The sequence below is a fragment of the Scyliorhinus torazame genome, chromosome 4, assembly GCF_047496885.1.
Source record: "Scyliorhinus torazame isolate Kashiwa2021f chromosome 4, sScyTor2.1, whole genome shotgun sequence".
NCBI lineage: Eukaryota > Metazoa > Chordata > Chondrichthyes > Carcharhiniformes > Scyliorhinidae > Scyliorhinus > Scyliorhinus torazame.
Genome location: NC_092710.1, coordinates 281098314 through 281121455, shown reverse-complemented (window position 1 = coordinate 281121455; position 23142 = coordinate 281098314). Strand labels below are relative to the sequence as shown.

The window sequence follows — 23142 nt, the reverse complement described above, 5'->3', positions numbered from 1 at the left end:
GTCGTCCTCACATTTGCTGATGAAGTCTGTGACGGTGGTGGCATACTCATTTAGGTTGGTCGCTGAGTTCTTAAATATGGACCAGTCCACTGTCTCCAAGCAGTCACGTAGAAGCTCTCCTGTTTTCTCGGACCAGCACTGCACGACCTTCTTAGCCGGATTCTCCCACTTAAGTTTCTGCTTGTATGCCGGGAGAATGAGGGAGAAGGAGCACTGTCTTATGGTCTGAATTTACAAAGTATCGTTGGAGGATGGAACGGTAGGCTCCCTTGATTTTTGTGTAGCAGTGGTCAAGACTTGTCTCCCCTGGTGGGACAGGTGATGTGCTGGTGGAATTTTGGCAGTACCTTCTTAGGTTGGCCTTGTAAAAGTCCCCGGCCATGATGAACAAGGCCTCCGGTTTCGTAGTTGTTTATGACCATGTACAGTTCGCCAGAGCCTTCTTCACTTCTGCCTGGGGTGGGATGTAGACCGCTGCGATAATGGCTGAAGTGAACTCGCGTGGAAGTCTGACTTTGAGGAAGGTAGGTGGTTGCGTCTCGCAGGGGCCGGGGCGCTGGTTACGTTTCCAGGGTCACGTCTGGCAGGATCCAGGGTGCTGGTTGTGACAGGAGGCTTGCCGGGGGGGGCATGATTGTGATCCGGTCGTGTCCCGGCGTTCTGTGAGTACGGGAATACCTTGCAGCGCATTTGAGTGCTCATGAGTCATAACCTCCTGAGTTAAATAATTTCCCCTCCTCAATAAATCATTGTGCCCTTATCCTGAAAGGGTGCTAGGTTCCTCAATTAGGGAAATCATCCTCTCCGTTTGAATCTTTTTAAGGCAAAGATTTTTGAATAGTAAAGGAATTAAGAGTTATGGCGAGCAGGCGGGTAAGTGTAGCTGAGTTCACAAAAAGATCAGCCATGATCTTGTTGGATGGCGGAGCAGGCTCGAGGGGCCGGGTGGTCTACTGCTGCTCCTGGTTCTTATGAACCTTTGCTTCACTGCCTCCAATGCAAGTATATCCTTGCGTAAATATAGAAACCAAAACTGCGCACTCTACTTCAACTGTGGTCACACCAAAGTCCCCTACAACTGTAGCAAGACTTATTTATTCGTGCACTCCAGTCCCCTTGCATTAAAGGCCAACATACTATTTGCTTTCCCGACTGCTTGCTGCACCTGCATCCTAACCTTCTGCATTCCTTACACGAGTATACTCGAGTCCCACTGAACATCAACGTTTACATGTTCTACGCCTTTCAAAAAAAATTCTGCATTTCGATCCTTACAACCAAATTGAATAACTTCACGTTTCCCCACATCATTGTCCATCTGCCACTTTTGTCCACTCACCTATGCGTGTTTGCAGCCTCTTCATACCACCTAGTTTTATATTGTCTGAAACCTTGGCTACATTTCTCCGGCTTTTTGCCCAAATCATTAATATAGTTTGAAAATAGTTGAGGCCCCAGCACTGATTCTCGCTGCACTCCACTAGTCACTGCCAGCCAACTTGAAAATGCCACGTTTATCTCTATTCTCAGTTCCATGTCCACTTATCAATCCTCTATCTGTGCCAGAATGCTCTTATCATCCTCTATCCACTCCTAACTCCATGAGCCCTTACCTTGTAAATTAACCTTTTATGTGGCACCTTATCAAATACCTTTGGAAATTCTAACATTTTACATCTTCTGGCTCCCCTTCATCTACCTTGCTGATTTTCAACCTCAATGCCTCTTTCCCAACCACTAACATTATTCCTTGATTCCCTGAGAGACATCTTTCTATCGTACTCAAAAAGCTCTAATTTGTCAAATCACATTTTCTCTTTTGTAAAACCATGTTGACTGCATAAGATTTTACTATGATTTTCTCAGTACATTATTAAGACTGCCTTAAAAATAGATTCCAGCATTTTCTTGACAACTGATGTCAGGTTAACTGGCCTATAATTCCCTGTTTTCGCGCTCCCTCCTTTCTTGGAGATAGGTAAAGATATAAATAATTACAAGTAGGCTGGGTTCACATTTCTTCAAAACTAAGAATATCAATATTCTATAATATGGCTACAAAGGTTTTTAGTCGATTCTGACACGAAAACTAAGACAAATTTAAAGTTTGACCACATAATTAAAATGTGTGCTTCATTTTTGTGAATGCAAACCTAAGGTTATTTCCCTTGAACTCATGCAGCAGTTTAAGCTGAAGCACTGTCTAACCATTAACCTTGTGATAGATACCTTATGACACCCTGTAGATCAGTTATAGTGGTGCCATTAACAGCTCAACAGAAATCGATTTAACCAGAGTAGTTTGCTTTTCCTCAAGCCTTCATTTTCATAAGTGTCGCGAAGCACACTGATGTTATCTACGAGGGTATCCTAACTTGGAACACCAGTTCATGGGGTGTATAGTTTTGTTCCAGTGTGAGGAGACAAGTGAAACCCCAGTGAAAATAAACAGCCCAGGCATCATGTAACAATGATTAAAGACTAATTAAAGGAAAGAAAAGACAAATACACTTAAACAGAACTACTCTGCTCTCATGCAATTAAGATGTATGAATTACTAAACACATATACTGTTTATATTGATTGTCCCCCCTTGTTTCAAAATATATCTCTTATACCTGAACCCATCTTCCACGTTTCCCCAAGCAACATGCAAATTAAATAACCAGCTTATAGTTACCTCACAAGTCTGGGAAATGTCTTTTTCTGGTCCAGCGAAGATACTTAACACTGCCGTTTGGAGGGTTTTCTGCACTGCCTTGGCTCTAAGACCTAGAGACTTGTTTTGTATAAACTTGATCTCTAGGCTGCTAGCTGGAAAAACGCAGGCTTGGTGGCTGGAAACTGACCTGTCTACTTTCTCTGAGACTCCTCAATGTTAACTGCCTCACTGACTTCTGATCATTGGGCCAGTTATACCTTTTTGGTCCTCTTTGATTATACTCTCTGCATATTCGGCTGTCTACCCCTATCAATGTCTGTGACTATACATTAACATATGTATACCTCATTGACCTTCCCATTCACATCTGATTCTTATCTAAATTGCCTTCTAATCTTGTTATTGGGGGCCTTTTGAATCCAAAGAGAAAATGCTGGAAAATCTCAACAGGTCTGGCAGCATCTGTAGGGAGAGAAAAGAGCGAACATTTTGAGTCCAGATGACCCTTTGTCAAAGCTATAAGACAGAGAAAGTGGGAAATATTTATACTGCGGAGTAAGAATGAAAGATGAGTCATAGCCACAGAAACCCAGGGAATCCGGGTGCTAATGGCCACAGAAACCACGGGGAAAGAGTGCTAATGGCAGTCCCCAGAGACAAAAGGTGTGAACAGCCAAACAGCAGAGAAACTAACATCAGAGGGTAAACTGTGACAGATGTAGATGTGGGGGGAGGGGAAGGGGGAAGCAAAGGGGAGAAAGGGTAAGGAAAGGTGGATAAGATGGGGGGGTTAAATATGTATAAAGTAGGCAAGAGAGAAAGAAATGGTAAAAGACAGTTAAAATGAAATGGGATGAAAACAAATGAGCCGAGGTGGGGTAGAGTTGTTGAAGTTGTTGAATTCGATGTTGAGATCGGAAGGCTGTGGCATGCCTAATCGGAAGATGAGATGTTGTTCCTCCAGTTTGCGTTGAGCTTCACCGGAACATTGCAGCAGGCCAAGGACAGACATGTGGGCATGGGAGCAGGGTCTTGTGTTAAAATGGCAAGCAACGGTAAGGTCAGGGTCTTGAGTGCTCACAGACCGAAGGTGCTCAGCAAAGCGATCACCCAGTCTGCGTTTGGTCCCTCCGATATAGAGGAGACCACATTGGGAGCAGTGGATGCAATAGACCAGATTGAAAGAGGTGCAAGTGAAATGCTGCTTAATTTGGAATGAGTGTTTTTGGCCTGGGATGTTAGCATGGAAGAGGTAAAGGGGCAGGTGTTACACCTTCTGCGATTGCTTGGGTATGGTGGCGGAGTGGACTAGATTGTCTCGGAGGGAACGGTCTCTGCGGAATGCTGACAGAGGGAGTGAAGGGAAGATATGTTTGATGGTGGCATCATGCTGGAGTTGGTGAAAATGGAGGAGGATTCTGCTTTGCATACGGAGGCTGGTGGGGTGCAATGTGAGAACGAGGGGGACTCTATCCTTGCTGTGGGAGGGAGGGGAGGGGGCGAGGGTAGTGGCGCGGGAGATGGACTGCACACTGTTAAGGGCCCTGTCAACAACTGTAGGTGGGAAATCACAGTTGAGGAAGAAGGAACACATTTTCAAAGCACCATTTTGGAAAGCGGCATCATTGTAACAAATGCGACGGAGGCGAAGGAGCTAAGAGAAAGGGATGGAGTCCTTACAGGGTGTAAGGTGCGAAGAGGTGTAGTCCAGATAGCTGTGGGAGTCAGTGGGCTTGTAGTGGATATTAGTAGATAGTCTATTGTCGGAAATAGAGACACAAAGATCAAGGAAGGGAAGGGAAGTGTCTGAGATGGACCAGGTGAAAGTGACAGAGGGGTGGAAACTGGAAGCAAAGCCTTTTGAATACTGTCTACTGCTGTCTCTAGGCAGATTTCTACCTATTGCTGGACATCTCGCATCTTATTACGTTGTGTTAAATGCATTTACTACTGTTGCTATGCAAATTTATGACACTAAACAGTTCAAAACACAATTGAGATTTCAGAACTGGAGCAAGGAATTAACTGTTAAGCTCATTGTTGTTCCATATGCACGAGTTTTAACTATGCAAAGTAATATTATTTTGGACAAATTTCCATTGGATTTTCATCCAAAGTGTTGCTTTGGGAACTACAACTGTTTTATGTCTTCAGTGTATGGTGTTTGCGTTCTAAAAATGTTTGTTGCTTTTTCACTTTGGAACTTGAATTTTAGGTCAAGTCCAGGCTCTGAGCAGTAGGATCCAGTAAAGATTGCTGAGGGCAGACACCGAAAAGCTGCCAAGTGAAATTAGTCTCCAGTTCAGTGTGGGAGAGGGAGACCATCAACAGATATAGCCAGGCCTCAGCTTCTATTGCCTGTAAATTCACTGTGGTCCATACCACTTGCTTAATGGGAAATACTGTCCTGATTGAGTGCCTTGAAATACATGTTATAGATGGTAAATATACCATCGTTTCGCACAACAAATGATGTTTTGGAGTACAATTACTTTTTCCAGATAAGAAGCATTCTCTATGTCATGGTTTTTCAAACTGTGTCGAGACCCAAGGGTGGATTGCAGGCGGGTGTCGGGAGGGTCGTGGAGCGATCGTTCACAGTGTTCCCGACCGCGGGAGAAGTGCCCAACCGCCACGACCGACGTTTAAGTTGAGGATGTCCACTGCGACTGGGTTTTAATCGCGAGCAATGTAGTCTTACTGCCAGAAGCAGTGGCAGAGAGCAGATCACGCGCCCAGCACATACACAGAAGTCACACAGCCTGGTACAAAGTTACGCTGGGGAGATTCCTCCATTTTCTTGCTGCGAGCAAGCAAGCAACAGGAATGTTAATAACTGAAGATGGATCATTTTGTTGTAAAGACGAGAGGGCCAGAGACACAAACAGGCTCGGATCGCACAGCTGAATCGGCTGAAGAGAGCTGCTAAGGAGTGTCCACGGCAGGACAAAGCTATGTTAGTGTGAATAGTATCCAGAGCTCAAAGGTCGCTGGTAAACCGCTTACTAAGAAGAAACTAAAATCGAACAAAGCAGGATAAAGATGATTTCTTGAGATATCGCTTTGTTAATTGTGCCAATGCAAAGCAGGATGCAAAGCTATTTGTGTTATATGCATGGAGGTACTAGCAAATGAAAGTTTGAAACTTCAAAGGCATTGCAAGTTTGAGGACAAACCTCTTGACTTTTTTTCAAATGATGCAGCAAGAACTTCATCTTAAATCATCAGCTGAAATCCTTAGCAGAAATGTAACATTGAATGACAAAGCACAATTAGCCTCTTAAATGGTAGCTTACCAGTAGAGCACTTCTCTTGCCTTCCTCAGACTCAGTTCAATTCCTTGATGGCTTGCATGGATTCGCTTCCGCATCTCTCCTCTCATCTCCTTCGGGATAATTACTCTTATTTCCTTTGCACAAGACGCCATGTTGGGCAGTCAATTCATCTTGGTATGCCCAATATGTGACCACAGGTGTGTCATTGATGCCCTCAGACCATCCATTCATTACTACGTCTTACAGCACTAGGAGAGTTTAATCTGGCTGGGCAGTTGTTTCATTTGAGCAAGGCGCTTAACTGTCAGAATCAATGTCTCTGCTGGGTTGGTGACTTGTAGATCATGTCGAACTACTGCTTCACATTGAATTTGTAAGATTTCACATCCTCAACTTTCTTCTGAGGAAGAACTGCTCTCGACAGCATGTCAGTGATGTACACTGTTTCGCTTGCTTGTACGTCACATTCAAATGATATCTCTGTAAACAAAGTAACATTCTTTGCAGTTGCTTTGGAGGAGATAGTAGCGGTTTGAGAAAATTGCTTTGAAATGGTTTGTGGTTTGACCTGAGGAAGGAGCCGTGCTCCGAAAGCTAGTGTTTGAAACAAACCTGTTGGACTTTAACCTGGTGTTGTAAGACTTCTTACTGTGCTCACCCCAGTCCAACGCCGGCATCTCCACATCATGGTAACCATTTGGAATGAGCGTCTGCTATCAGCAAGGTGATGCATCGAGCCTTGAAAGGCGCACTCAAGTCCAGTCTGGCTAATCCCATGTGTGGAGGGACATGACTGATAGGAGCTTCTGATGTTCCTGGCACTTAGTGCATTTCTGGGCCAACCACTCGATATCGCCATCCAAACCTGGCCGCCATACATAGCACCTGGCGAGCATTTTTATCTTCAACACCCTGGTGCCCATTGTGTAGATCTTGAAATATATAGACTTCCTGCCATGACTTGGAATCAGAACGTGAGCTCCCCACAGAAGGATCCCTCTGAGCTCTTGCAACTTGGCCTTGAAAACCACTAACTCCGCAACCAGTTTTGCTTGCCGAACCCATGCAAGACGACATGCTCTAACTTCACCAAGAACGGCTCCTTCTGCATCCAGTCACAAATTTGTGCAATGATGACCGACAAGGTATCCATAAAATTTAAGGCTGATACAACCTTGACAGTCACTGGCAGAGCTGGATGGGCGGGGGTTGTCGGCAACAGAAATTAGTTCCAAGTGGCTCCAAAACGTTACCGTACGGCGCTAACAGGAGGACCCAATGCTGTATCTGGGCAGATGCTATCGGCTGAATTGCCTTGTCCTCTTTAAACAAACCGAGTAATAGCTTGTGGTCCGTTACAATTGAAAAACGTCGCCATAAACATATTGGTGGAATTTCTTCACTGCGAAAACAACAGCCAGCCCTTCTTCCTCGATCTGAGAGTAATTGCACACGGCTTCAGCCAAAGTCCTCGATGTGCAGGCTATCTGCCTCTCTGTTCCATCGACTATGCAATGAGACAAAACTGCCCCAATCCATTGACAAAAGAGGCCTTGAGAGGTTGCAGTGGGTCAACAAGCCCGATGACAACAGTCACTGCTTCACCTTGGCCAATACTTCTTGCAGCACCCTCCATGCCCAATCGTGGTGTATTTTCAGTAGCGGCACAAGGATGGTCGTCAAATTCGGGATGAATTTCCCGTAATAATTCACGAGTCCTAAGAACGACCACAATTCGGTCACGTTTTCAGGCATGGGAGCTTGTTTGATTGCCCGCACTTTCTCGTCCATCAGGTGGAAGCCATTCCTGTCGACTCTGTACCCGAAGTACATGACCTATTTAATGTGGAAAACAGCCGCCTGTCTCAGAAAACCGGCAGAGGACTTCCTCTAAGTTTCTCAGGTGCCCCTTTTCAGTGGCTCCAGTGAGCAGTAAACCACTACCAGTGGAAGCCCTTGGAGGATGTTCTCCATAATTCTTTTAAAAATAGGACAAGCCGATGATACCCCAATGGCAACCTTGTATATTTCTGGAGGCCCCTATGGGCATTAATGGTCACAAACCACAAATCTGGATACCGCATCTAGCTCCAATTGGATATATGTGTGACTCATGTCAAGTTTAGAAAAAGAGTGTCCTCCAGCAAGCTTTGCAGAGAAGTTCTCCATGCGCGGCATCGGGTATCCGTATAAATGAGGCCTTGTTTACTGTTAGCTTGCAATCCCCACACATATGGACGGTTTTCTCCGACTTTAGCACCGGGACTACAGTCGTTGCCCACTCTGCAAATTGTAACATCCAAATGATTCCCAGGCTTTCCAACCAGTTGAGTTCATCCTCTACCTTTGTCAGTAAGGCGCAAGGAACTGGGCAGGCTCTGATGTGCCATGGTTGGGCCTCAGGATCTATATGAATACTGGTCACGACACCTTTGATCTTTCCCAGGCCATCCTGGAAGACTTCCGGATACTTCCCTAGGACCTCGTATAATCCTCCAGTTCTCATCCAAATGGAGCCCCTTCAGCCAATCACAGGCCAACAGACCAGAATTGGGTCCCCATACTACTATCAAGGGCAACTGGACAGTCAGCTGTCCATAGGCAACTTGGGTCGTTGTTGTGCCTGTGATGGGCAGTTGTTCTCCCGTGTATGTTGCAAAACACGCCTCAGTGTCCCTAAAGTCTGAGCACTGGACTCCTGTCCTAACCTTCTGGAACATCTGCCGTCTTATCACCAAGACCACAGCCCCTGTGTCCAGTTTCATTACATTACCACTCACCTGGATGGTGACTTTGATGGGATCAACCAGTGGTGCAGTTCAAGTGTATGCACTCATCTTCATCGGGTTACACTAGGTGGAAAGCCCTGGCTCTCAGCAGGCGCGTTCCTCGACCGGGGCGCCATGCTTGTTGGCTAACTTGCCGTTCCTGGTCCCTGTGGTTCCTCTGTGAGTCCTCCTCCAATGGTTCAGGGGAGACATCCCGCCTGGCTACAGCGGCTCATAGCTGACAGGTCTGGCCCCGATGCTGCTTGGGCAAGAGCTGGGTCCCAGAGATTTGTTCCTAGGGGGTGCTACTCACCTACACTATTCATCTCCATCACAGGTGCCCTGGAGCTCCTGGACTACCTTATCCACACTCTCCCACGAGAGGGCGATATCAGTGGCCTGTTTCCGGTCCAAAGATGGTTCAGCCAGCAATTTCCACTGTGTCGCCATGTCGTTAACTCCACACACAAGCCCTGTCACATCTCCGTTAGAGATGGCCTATAATCGCAGTGCTCAGCCAGTTTGCATAAGCTGGCTAGAAACTCAGTATAAGACATCCCCGAGGTTCTCTTGGCAATATTAAACCGGTATCTTTGGACAGTGACTGATGGTTTGGGGTCAAGGTGGTCTACCACCAGTTTATCAAACGTCGAGGAGTCTGGGGCCACAGGGTAGGTTAGGCTCTTTATGATGCTAAAATTGGGGGCCCCACAGAATATCACCTTCTGGCGGTCATCCCCTGGGTAATAGCATTCTCCCTGGAAAAGTAATGCATTCGCTCAGCATACTGAGCCCAGTCTTCTATACTTGCATCAAAAGTGTTGGGCCTCTCGAAGAGCGGCATTTTAAAACCAGTGCTAACCTTGCTCCTCTATAGTGAGATACAGCCATAGTCTGGATGTCCAGCAGCACCACCTGTAGTTCCGTTTTGTCCTCGTCGTCAATATGGTAAACAATGAAGAGTCCCGACAACAGTAAGTCCAAGAAGTTTATTTTCTTCTCACAATAAAACCACACAGCAGTGAGGAGCATACCTATTCCCAGCCAGGACCATCCAGAAATGCTGTCTCCCTTCTGGGTCGGCTTTTATCTCAGGAAATTAATGAGTCCCGCCATTGAGACTATGCCCTTCAGCGGGGGAGCTCGTATTCCACGAGCCCCACGGAGATATCAATCGGGCCTTTCTCGTTGTAAATCGCTTTTGGCACGTTTAGGGTTACCAGTCCAATCTTTAGACTTGCTCCGGCTGAGGTGGGTGGCTTTTGCATACTGTCCAGCATCTGCAACTCCAGATCTTCAGTTAATGGGCTGTCAGATTAATTTTCCCTCTTGGTATTGGTATCATGCCAACGTATAGCCTCAATCTTACTTTCAAGGACTCCATTTTTGGATTACCATGTTGAGCCACTTCACACAAGTCTGTGAAGATCATAATGTTGCACGACACACCAGTGTCTATCCAACACTTTATGTTCACATGATACTCTACTTCTGCAATCATCATTTTAACAGTCAAAACCATTTATCACATGTAGACTTAATGGAACCAATCTGTTGTATGTTGTATAGTGATTCGTCAGGCTCATAGCTGACAGTAGCCATATGTATAGGCTTGTTTCACTTCTTTCTAGCCACACAATTGTGTGCAAAATGATTTGGCATATTGTAGTTAAAACACTGCTTTCGTCAAGCCATGCAATTTTTCTTTGCCTATGTATGATGTCCTCTGCCATGTTTGCATCCTGTCTTTTGTCCATGATTGTTCTGCTATTTTGACCTGGAATGTCCATCAACATAATGCAACTCCTGGTCTGTTCTGCCATATATGTGCTCTAGCTGATGTTTTACACCTGCGCACTTCTGCACATGTCTATCACATTCTTGAGTGTAAGTCTTTGCTCTCTCAGTCGACATGTTCTCACTGTAGGATCTCTTATGCCTAAGACAATCCTATCTTTAATGAGATCATCCTTTAGTTGCCTGAATTCACAGGATTCTGTGAGCTGTGTCACTGCAGTCACATACGAACACTGGACCCTTTTCCACCTTGTGTTGAATACATATCGTTCATAAGTTTGTATTCAAAGTGTGTCTTCAAGGCTTTCAGTATCTTTTGTATGTTTTTCTGTCCTTTGGAGAGATTTAGGGTGGAGTACAAATTGTAACAATCTCTCTACCAGCAGTGTTAAATGTATTGCTACTTGTATCGGCTCCAGCGTGTTAATTAAGTCTGTTGTAATCTCATAGTTCTGCCGCTGCAAGTGGAAAACCTGCCAGTTCTGCTGCATATTCCCTTTCATTTCAACAGGAGCGTGTGATGATATGCATACATGTATATCTGTATATAACTGTACAAATGTATAAAGCTGTTTATCAATGTACATAATCAAAGGTATGACCTCCTGCCAGTGGGTGGCGCCAGACACACATCACGTGACTGACATGACTCGGCAGTTGGTGGTAGGACGGATAGTAGACACTCGCACTTAAAGTAGTTCCCTAGGAGCTTGAGTATCTTTGTTTTCATCTTCCCACGTGTTTAACAATAAATCATCGTTCTGGTTGAACACACCTATGTTCTGTGTGTGTCTTCATCATCGGGGGAACCACGAAACACAACCAGAGGAAAATTTGTAGTCATTTTAACTCATTCAGTGTTTTACTTGCAATCTTAAGTTTTTGTTTGTTTTTCCTTGGCAGTGGCTTTTCTCAGCAGGTTTGAATATTTCTATGTTCCTTTTTTAGTAGCTGTGGCTTTTCTCCAGCTTTTCAATAAGCAATCTCAGCTCCACTTCTGACACCGTTAAGAGCTTAAAGACTACAGTGTTTCTAATGTGATGACTTTATTGGATAAATGCAACATGACTTCCCCCAGCAGTGTGCCTCGTGGCAGAGGCCACATTACTACAGCGAGCCAATAGGACGTGGAGTAATGATTGCATTTCAAAATCCAAACATTATTAATGAGGCTTCAAATGAACAGCAGGTTGTTGCATAATTCACCTTTTAAGTTTACCTCATAAAAGACTGTATTCGTACGTCCTATTTCCCAAAGATTATCCTGTACCTTTCGATGGATACAGTTATATTGTCACTTTCAAAACAATTTCAGTGAATACCCTTATGAAAATGACAGCGTGACTTGATGGTCTGATCTTTTGATCAAACACCGGGGAAAAAAATGTAAAAGTCAAAACAGACTGCTCTCCCCTTTGAGATGGAGCTGACTGGTGGTGATTTAACCCGAGGGTCACCACACATTAGGCGAGGGATAAAGTTGAGAAGGCAGGACCTTCATGAATACCTCAACCAGTATTGAACCCGCGTTAGAGTGATACAGCACAGAAACAGGCCCTTCAGCCCACCGTGTCTATGCCGACCATCAATGCCAATCTATAGAATCCCATTTATCAGCACTTAGTCCATTGCCTACTCTGCCTTGGCGATTTAAGCGCTCGCCCAGATGCTTCTTAAATGTTGAGACAGTACCTGCCTCCACCACCTTCCCGGGCAGCGTGTTCCCTATTTCCAACACCCTCTGGGTGAAAAAATGTTTCCTCAGGTTCCCACTAAACCACTTATTCCTCACCTTAAACCTATGTCCTCTAGTCTTAGACACCTCTGCCATGGGGAAAAGATGCTTATGATTCTTATACTTGTTGGCATCGCTCCACATCACAAACCAGCCGTCCAGTCAACTGAGCTAAATTCCTAAGTACATAAAACAAAGTTGGTAATTCGCACCGCCTTGATTTTGTACTAAGTGCAATGTATCTGCAGGCCAGTGTGATGCTAAAAGCAGCCCAAACAGTCCATTGGACCTCAGGGGAACTTAGTATTTTTAATGCTAAGAGAAATCTGAACTGTTGCCCCTCTGATAATATTAAAAATTAAATGCTGGGAAACAAGAATATAAGCTGGAAATTATGAAGGCTAAATCAATAGTATTCAAATCTGCCCATAGAGCATAATAGAATTTATTGTGCGGAAGGAGGCCATTCAGCCCATCGAGTCTACATCGGCCCCCAAAAGAGCACCCTACCCAAGCCTCCACCCTATCCCCGTAACCCAGCATCCCCACCTAATCTTTGGACACTAGGGGTCAATTTAGTGTGACCAATCTGCCTAACTCCTACATCTTTGGACTGTGGGAGGAAACCGGAGCACCAGGAGGAAACCCACGCAGACATGGGGAGAATGTGCAGACTCCGCACAGACAGTGGCCCAAGCGGGAATCAAACCTGGGACCCTGGCGCTGTGAGGCAACAGTGCTAACTACTGTGCTACCGTGCCGCCCATCATATTTGCCAGCTGTGAGTTTGAGACCAGTCAGTTTAGAATGACTGCGTATTGTACTGAAAGTTAGAGGGCTTTCAGGTGGATGCTGCTCCTGAGCTGGTTCAGGCTTAATTTTAAAAAATATTTCCCCTTCTTATGGCAAAGTAACTCACTTCTACTTTCTGGCATCTCCTGGATCGCATGAAGTCATCGAAGATTGTAAAGTTGCTTACTGTCAGGGCGGCATGTGGCGCAATGGATAGCACTGGGACTGCGGCGCTGAGGACCCGGGTTCGAATCCCGGCACTGGGTCACTGTCCGTGTGGAGTTTGCACATTCTCTCCATGTCTGCATGGATTTCACCCCCGCAACCCAACGATGTGCAGGTTAGGTGGATTGGCCACGCTAAATTGCCCGTTAATTGAAAGAAAGAAAAAGAATTGGGTACTCTAAATTTATTTTTAAAAAGTTGCTTACTGTCACAAATGTAACTTCAGAGCACTGAGTCTGCAACCATTATTTGAGAACAGATGTGTGTTAATCCATAAAATCGAATAGGTGACAGCAAGTTTAGGGTTAATTTTCTTGGTGCCCCCAATGTAAATGACTACTAGATGAACAAGGGGGCTGTGTTGTCATCTCTGATTTATTTAAATTAAGGATATACATCATAAATCTTGTGAACTTCACCATGAAAGAAAGATTTACGTATTTTACACAAGTTGAAAGAAGCAGATGCAATCGTACTGATGAGTTGAGGATTTTAGTTACTGGAGTTGAAACAGATCATGGAAAATAATATTTAAAACAAAATGGTTTGCAAGACTTTACAATTTGTAAAAAATAAAGGTTAGCAAGTGATAGTAACAAAATTTATTTTCGTCACAGATAAGGCCACCCATAATTGTCTTTGAGAGATGGTAAGTGTGTTTCTTAATGAACCCATACTGCCCATGTGTCCTATAATGCTGTTAGGAAGGGAGCTCTAGGATTTTGAGCCAGCAGCAGTTAAGGAACAATGATATATTCCCAAGTCAGGCAGATGCATGGTTTGGAAGGGAACTTAAAGGTGGTGATTTTCCCATGCATCTGCTACCCTTGTTCTTCTAGGTGGTAGAGGTCGCGGGTTTGGAAGGTGCTGTCGAAAGAGCCTTGTTGAGTTGCTGCAGTGCATCTTATAGATGGTACACACTGTGCCATTTGGTGTCGCTGGTGGGAGGACTGAAATGTTTATTGCAGTGGGTGGCATGCTAATCAAGAAGGCTGCTTTTTTCTGGATGGTATTGAGCTTCTTGAGCATTGTTGGAGCTGCACTCATCCAGGCAGGTGGAAAGTATTCCATCGCATTCCTTTTTAAATATAAATTTAGTGCACCCAATTCACTTTTTCCAATTAAGGGGCAATTTTAGTGTGGCCAATCCACCTACCCTGCACATCTTTGGGTTGTGGGGGCGAAACCCACGCAGACACGGGAGAATGTGCAAACTCCACACGGACAGTGACCCAGAGCCGGGATCAAACCTGGGACCTCAGCGCCGTGCGGCAGCAGTGCTAACACTGCGCCACCGTGCTGCCCATTCCATCACATCCCTGACCTGTGCCATGTAGATGGTGGACAGTCTTTGGAGAGTCAGAAAGTGAGTTGCTCGCCATAGAATTCTTAGCTTCTGACCTGCTCTTGTTCCCACAGTACTTATTTGACTGTTCCGTTTTGGGTCAGTGATAACTCCAGGATGTTGATAGTGTGGGTTTGGGGGGGAGGGGGGGAGCGGAATCAGCAATGGTCATGCCGTTTAGTGTCAAGGAGAGGTGGTTAGATTCTGTCTTGTTGGAGGTGCCTGGCAGTTGTGTGGCACAAATGTAACTTGCCAGCTATCAGTCCAAGCTTGAATATTCTCCTGCATTGCTGCATTTGAACATGGACAGTTTCAGTATGTGAGGAGTCACAAATGGTGCTGATCATTGTGCAATCATTCATGAAAGTTTCCATTTTTGACCTTTTAATGGACCCGAGGTCATTGATGATACAGATGAAGATGATTGGACGAGGAGACTATTCTGAGGAACTCCTGCAGCGATGTCCCAGGACCGACATGATTGACTTCCAACAACCACAACCGTCTTCCAAAGAGTGGAGAATATTCCCACTGATTCCCAGTTACTTATGTTTTGTTACGACTCCTTGATGGCCACATTGGGTCAAATGCTGCCTTGTGACCCCAGTCATTCAATCAAACCAAGTCCCATCCCATCTCTCTGGTGCCGAAAATTCTGAAACTCCTGTTCAAATTAGCAGAGACTAGCAGAATGTTCTCTCCTGCAACTTCTGAATTCCTCATTCTCTCTGCTGCTTGACTTAAAGATATTTGTCCATCAATCACACATGGCTCAAAAATGATAATGCCAAAATAAAAGAAAGGGGAAATAAGGGAATAAACAGGAAGGACCTTTACAAGTGCCTTAAAAAAGGAGGCACGACATACCTACCTGTGCCTGAGCTGCCCTCTATGGTAGGCCACTGGAGTGGGCTGCACTGCACAGATCTCGCCCAGCCTGAGTTGCGAGGTGAGGTGAGATAGGATTTTGAGGTAAGTAATTTTGTCTGAGTAGTGATGTAGCAGCCAACAACTCAATGCCTAATTCCTAATGAGCTCTGATGTTTTTGACCAGCCTTGCAACAATTTTCACAGGTGAAGTGTTCAACCAAATAGTGCAAAGTGAACTGACTGAATCATCCGTGGGTGAAGTTTCTGCTCATTGTTTCACATCAAATTTCCAAATCCTGTTTTTAAAGGATTTTTCAAATTGACTCCATCAGAGGTTAGGGCCGAATATAAAGATAAAGAAAGCTATTTGGAGCGATGTGTAGTCATGGGGATTTTATGCCCTATCTAGAAAGGAACTGGAAATTGTCATTTCAATTGCATTTTAGAAGTACATCCACCTGAGTGTACCCATAATGATTCATTTTAGCGATGGTTATTCTTCGTTTCAAGAGTCATCCAGAGACCATGGACAAACAGAACTACAGGTTGTCAGGGATAAAAAAGGAGAAAGGTTTGGAAACAAAGGATCTAGAAATATTTGAGAGAAATTATTTAAAAGTATAAAGAAATTATTAATTTTGATTTCAATCAGTTGGCTGAATAGCCAATATCAACAAAGCTACTTGGAAGATTTAGAATTGTTTCAGGCTCAAATAATAAAGAACAATGTTAGAAAGACAATATTTGGTGGGCAAGGCGATGCAAGATATTTTCTTTTTTATGCTCTTTTAAACTCTTCAAGATTGACAGAATATTTATAAACCATGAAATCAATTTGAAAAATCCTTTAAAAACAGGATTTGCAAATTTGATGTGAAACAATGAGCAGAAACGTCACCCATGGATGATTCAGTCAGTTCACTTTGCACTATTTGGTTGAACACTTCACCTGTGAAAATTGTTGCAAGGCTGGTCAAAAACATCAGAGCTCATTAGTAATTAGGCATTGAGTTGTTGGTTGCTACATCACCACATTGTGAACATGTTAGCCACGTACGATTATGGTAGCTTACAGTACTGGATGAGCAAGACTAAGATCATAAATTCACATCTCACCATGTCAAGTTGTGAAATTGAGTTCAATAAGCCTGACTGTTTGTAGGATTACACACATAAAAGGTGCTAGATTGTTGCAGAGAAGAAAGCCATAATTTTAGATGCAGACAGAAAATTACAAAATCTAAAAGAAGGTGACAAAATGTGGATGATAGAGATAAAGACCAGGAGAATAATTCAGTAAGGAGCCTCAGAACATCAGTCATATACTATCAAAACACCAGATGCGTCCGTGAGGCAGAATGGATATTGTTCGGAATTTTGTCAGGCCAACGAGGGTCTCTGTTGGAGACCAGGTGACAAATCCCTATTAGTTCCATGGGAACAGCCTGAAAAAAATCAAGTGTCCTCTCAGGCCTTTCCCACGATTGAGATCCCCAGCACATAGTGAGGGCCGCAGAAGGCTGTGGAGGCCAAATCACTGAGTGTCTTTAAAACAGAGATAGATAGGTTTTTGATCGATAAGGGGATCAGAGGTTTTGGGGAGAAGGCAGGAGAATGGGGATGAGAAAAATATCAGCCATGATTGAATGGGGGAGCAGACTTGATGGGCCGAGTGGCCTAATTCTGCTCCAATGTCTTATGGGAGGGGCCAGCCCCCAGGAGGTTGCTGGAAAACCAGACAACCCGTGCAGCCTCCATTTAATCCCTAAATTGTGGTGGGCCACATTGAGATAATAAGTGTCAATTGCCTCATTAACAAACCTAATTGACATCTAACTGCCGGTGACCGCGAATCCCACTTCAGTCTGTTCGGCCCTACGACTTAACCAAGACAGGTGTTCCAGCTGCTGACAGACTGACATGGTGTCTTTCCCACGTTTAAGGGGTCCCAACCACCATGGTTCCTGTCACAACTAGCTGCATATAATCCAGTCCATCATCTTGTCATGCAGAATGAAAAAGAGAGACCTTGTTTGGCCTCCTCTAATGTATACTTATCAACATTCAGTCATTGATTTTATGGTGGTTGTGAAAATTTTTAGTATTAAAACACACTTTTTTATAGCAATATTCATAATTCAAACCTCCACAAAATTGCCTCTATTTTCATTAATCTGCAACACAAGCATTCTAGAATTTTTTTTAAATTCTTTCAAGAGATATAAGTATCAAGGCAGGGCAAGGCATTTGTTGCCCATCCCTAACTGACCTTGACAAGGTGATGTTGAGTTACCTTCTTGAACCACTGCTGGCCTTGTGGTTTACCCATATTGCTGTTCCGAAGAGAGTTCCAGGAATTTGACACAACAACACAGAGGGAACAGAATTTGCAGCCCATGGAGTTCCTCTTTCTGGCTGTTAAGGCCACCTGGGCTGTTACACGGAGGCCACTTCCATAAAGCTAACAGCCTCCCATTACGGACACAGAGACACCCCGCTATTAGCAAAATGCTGGCAACCCCATGAAATGGCTGCTAATCAGGGCCTTCACTACGTAGATTCACGCCTCCCACACGCCAGTAAAATCCTACCTATAAAAAAAACATTGTAACGGCTTTGACAATGAAATAAAAACGATGAGAGTAGCCAGAGTAAGCTTGGGTCCCTTAGAAGCTAAAACAAGAGAAATTATAAAGGGGGGAAAAGATAATGACAGACATTAAACTTTGTGAAAGTATTCACAGATAACACAAACATATCGGAAATGGTGGGAGCCAGGGACCTAACGAGAGTTAGGAACTTAAAATAATTAACTTGCAATGAAAAGATACTGATCAAATTAATGGGATTGAAAACAACAAATGCCCTTGACCAGATTGCCCAGCGTCCTAAAAGCAGATGCTGCAAAGAAAGTGGATGCAGCAGTTGTGATCTTCAAAAATGCTGTAGATTCAGGAACTGTCCCAGAGGGTAGCAAATGTAACATTGCTATTCAAGAAAGGAGGGAGAGAGAAAACAGAGAACATTTAACCTGACAGAAGTCATCAAGAAAATGCTGGAACCCATTCTTGAGGAAGTAGTAACAGGGTACTAAGAAAAGGATAATATTAGGCAGTGTCAACATAGTTTTCAGAAAGGGAAATTGTTTTGAAAAGTCTGTTAAAGTTTTTTTCAGGATGTTATTCATTATAAAGCAATGCTTGTTCAGACCAAGCTGCAACATTTCATTATGCAATATTTTTGTAAACTTTTTTCACAAAGAAGGTGGCTCACCACCACCTTCTCGAGGGCAATGAAGGATGGATAATAAATGCTGACCTAGACAGCGACATCGGTGAAAAGAATAAAACAAATCTTCGTAAAAGCCTCACTACATAAGAACCACCAGTGTGTGGCGCACTGTGACTGCAACTAACTGATTGCATTCACTTAACATCTCTGCCCCATACTATTTCAATATTACATCAGAGTTTAGATGACTTTTCAAAGTCATATCTGCTAACATCTTTGCACTGTATTACACTAATTTACCACCTTGTTTATCTGTTCTCTGGTAGCCACAGCAGTATAAAGAACACCACAGGTTAGTTTAACATTGGTGGAGGAGCTTTTAGCTAATTATCAGCTACTTGGACAAGTATGGGCTAATAAAGGAGAGCCAGCACGGATTCTTTTAAGGGCTGTCATGATTGACTTAACTTGATTGAGTACTTTGCTAAGATAACAGAGAGGGTGAAAAGGGCTGTGTATATAAACTTTCAAAAGGTATTTGATAAAATACCATGTAATCTTGTTCGTAAAATTGAAGCCCATGGAGTAAAAAGGGCAGTAACAGCATTGCAAAGTTGTCTGAGGGAAAGAAAACAAAGTAGTGGTGGATAGTTGTTTTTCATATGTATGGAGGTAGACAGTGGTGTTCCCCAGAGTTGGAACCACCGCTTTTCTGACGTACATTAATGTCGTCAAATTAGAGGGACAAGGCACAATTATGAAAATTTACAGGTGGCCTGAAACTTGAAAGTGTAGTAAACAGTGAGAAAGATAGTAATAGACTTCAAGAGGAAATGGAGAGGTTGGTGACATAACCGGGAACATGGCAGATCAACACAAACGTATGAGGTGATGCATTTTGGTAGGACGAATGATGAGAGACAATACCAGCGAACTGGTACAATTTTAAAGGGGAAGCAAGAGCATAGAATCATAGAATTTACAGTGCAGAAGGGGGCCATTCGGCCATCAAGTCTGCACAGGCCGTTGGAAAGACCACCCCACTGAAGCCCACACCTCCACCTAACCTTTTTGGACACCAAGGGGCAATTTAGCATGGCCAATCCACCTAACCTACACAACATTGGACTGTGGGAGGAAACCGGAGCACCCAGAGGAAACCCACGCAGACACGGGGAGAACGTGCAGACTCCACACAGACAGTGACCCAAGCCGGGAATCAAACCTGGGACCCTAGAGCTGTGAAATGACTGTGCTAACCACTGTGCTACCGTGCCGCCCATAGCAGACATATTTTGTGCTGTATATATGCAACTCTTTGAAGGTGTCAGGACAAGTTGAAAAGGCTGTTTATTAAAAAAGCATATGAAGTCCCTGACTCATTGAATACAAAAGCCAGGAAGTTACCCTAAACACTCATTCAGGACTACTGGATAATTGGGCGGGATTCTCCACTCCCACGCCGAAGTGGCCGCGCCGTCGTGAGCGCCGTCGAGGTTCACGACGGCGCGAAACGGCCCCGTTCCCGACCGATTCAGGCCCTGACAATGGGCCAGTATCGGGGCCGCGTCATCTGCACGCGCCAGGCCTTGTCGCCCGCATAAAAGCGGCGCCGCATAACGGACGTCATCCGCGCATGCGTTGTTGCCGTCCTCTCTAAGTCCGCCCCGCAAGAAGATGGGGGACGAATCTTGCGGGGCCGCGGAAGGAAGGAGGTCCTCCTTCTGAGAGGACGACCCGACGATCGGTGGGCACCGATCGCGGGCCACCCCACATTCCAGGTGAAGCCACCGGTGCAGGATCCCCCCACAGGCCGTGCCCCCCCCCCCCGCCCCCCAGCGTTCACGCACCGCCCACGACTGCAGCGACCAGGTGTGGACGGCGCCAGGGGGAACCCGCCGTTTTGGCCTGGCCGCTCGGCCCATCCGGGCCTCAGAATAGCGGGGGTGCTGGAGAATCGCCATTTTCGGTGTCTCCGGCGATTCTCCGGCCTGCAGCCCGCGAAACTCGACCGGGCCGTTCCCGCCGCTTGGGAGAATCGCGGGAGGGCGTCGGACAGGCGTCTCCGGAAATTTTGGCAGCCCAGGCGATTCTCCCAACCGGCTTGGGAGTGGAGAATCGCGCCCATTGTGTCCAGTTCTGAGCTCAGTTTGAACAATGAGATTGGAATAATTTTGAATGAACTTGCAGGTTTTTCAAAATTTTAGGAAGGGCCACTGTACAGCAGACATTTACTAGAGTGGCTGAAGGGGTGAGGAATTCAAAAGTTTTTAAAAATAAATTTAGAGTACCCAATTATTTTTTTCCAATTAAGGGGCAATTTAGCGTGGCCAATCCACCTAACCTGCACATCTTTGGGTTGTGGGGGTGAAACCCATGCAGGCACGGGGAGAATATGCAAACCACACAGTGACCCAGGGCCGAGATCGATCCGTGTTCACAGCGCCATAGGCAGCAGTGCTAACCACTGTGCCACCATGCTGCCCAAGAAATTGAAAAGTTATGTGGAGAGACCAGAGCATTTAGGAAATTTTCCTCAGCAGAGAAGTCAAAGAGGAGATTTGATAGAGCTTTTTAAATCATAAAGTGTTTCAATCAAGTAAATAAACAGCAACTGTTTCCAGTGGCTGAAGGGTAAATGACCAGAAGGCACAGCATTTATATGATTGCGAAAGAGCCAGAGGTGACATGAGGGAAAGATTTTATTTACATGAGAATGGTTAGGATTTGTATTGTACTGCCTGATACTAATTGTAGCTACTAAAAGAGGATTGGATAAAATAATAAACTGTAGAGATATGGGGATCGAGCCAGAATGTTGGACTAAGTGAATTGTTTTGGGGGAAGCTGGGGAAGACTTGATAGATCAGGTGGCCGCCTCCTGTGCTGCGCTGTTCTCTGCTTCTATGGCACTGGATTAGTTTTCTTAAAACTGCTTTAAATAGTTTTGCAGTATCAGAGTTAATTGACAACATTTATTCCCACAGACTCATGGATCTGTAGGTGAACCCTGGTGGATTTGGGTGGAAGATCCTGTGAATGACCACATATATCACTCGGAATATTTCCTCCTCCAGAAGAAGCAGGTGAGATGTAACCACATAACTGCTTCAGTCATGATAGTTTCCCCATTACTACCAAGTTTGTGGTCTGTGGTTGCTACCACAGTGAAGTAGAATTGATATATTGCTGAATTCGTCGGAGAATGTTTCCTACAGGAAGCCCATTTTTGTTGACCATACTGGGAAGACAATTGAAAGTTATCTTATTTGCACTACACACAAATATATGCTCATGATATGTCTAAAAGCTGGTGATTTTAAGACAAATGTAAATATGCAAGGTCAATCCTTTATGCTCATTCATGCCTGCTACTATCTACAATTTGCCAATGCTTCTTACAGCAATATTTAATCAGCGTTGATTAGCCCTTTCGAACTTTCCCAGAAGCGGGTAATGTCGAAGTCATCTTGTGGATTCATGTTTTGTTTCTCAGCCTCAAGATTGGCCAGTCCTTTGCTGGTCAGTTTGAATGGAAAACGTGGATTCTAATAGTCAGATTAACATTGCTACTTTTCCTATCTGACCCCATCTATTTTATACAATCATAGAATTTACAATGCAGAAGGAGGCCATTTAGTCCATTAAGTCTGCACCAGCCCTTGGAAAGAGCACCCTACTTAAGCCTCCGCCTCCACCCTATCCCCGTAACCCGACTCTTTTAGTAAAAGGGTTCTAAGTAAGAATGCTGCTAACTAAGTATATGAGAAGATGATCTAAAGGCAAGAATTATGATGAAAAGGGAAATACAATTCTCTGGTGGTAACTTTCTCTGGATGCCTTAGGTGCTAAAGAGCTTCTGAGGTGAGCCAGCTGGGGGCCTAAGCTGCAATAGTTCACCACAAGACTGCCCTGCTGATAAAGGAGTTGAAGCACGAACTAAGAATAGCCTCCTGGAGGATCATAAATAGGTTGACAATTAAAATGCCTGCTAACTCTTTAAGGACCTTGGATGTTCTATATTTCAGACTTCAGATAGATACGAGTAGTTCTTGCCATATAGGCTTTTGATGTGTACTATTTAAATCAACATCTTTACAGTAACTAGCTGAACAGGAATAAAGTAAGTCATCACTGAAGGCATAATTTCAATCCATGCTCAGCTTGCACTCTTCACTTAGAAAGATCAAAGAACAATGCAGCACAGGAACAGGCCCTTCGGCCCTCCAAGCCTGTACAGGTCACGATACCAACCTTTGCCAAAACCCTCAACACTTCCTTGTACCATTCCCTCTACACCCATCCTATCCATGTGTTTCTCAAGAAGCCTTTTGAACACCGTTAATGTATCTGCTTCCACAACCTCCCCTGGCAACGTGTTCCAGGCACTCATCACCCTCTGCGTAAAAAGCCTGCCTCGCATATCTCCTCTAAACTTTGCC

General features: G+C 44.6%; 1 protein-coding gene across 4 annotated transcripts in view; it reads left to right on the top strand.

The window, feature by feature from the left end:
• Positions 1 to 23142, top strand: part of ascc3 (activating signal cointegrator 1 complex subunit 3) — an 813859-nt gene that overhangs the window by 554311 nt on the left and 236406 nt on the right. For all 4 annotated transcript variants that reach the window (XM_072499844.1, XM_072499840.1, XM_072499842.1 and 1 more), the window contains one exon: positions 21688 to 21786. In XM_072499844.1, coding sequence (XP_072355945.1) covers positions 21688 to 21786 — 99 coding nt within the window. The remainder of the gene's footprint in view (positions 1 to 21687; positions 21787 to 23142) is intronic.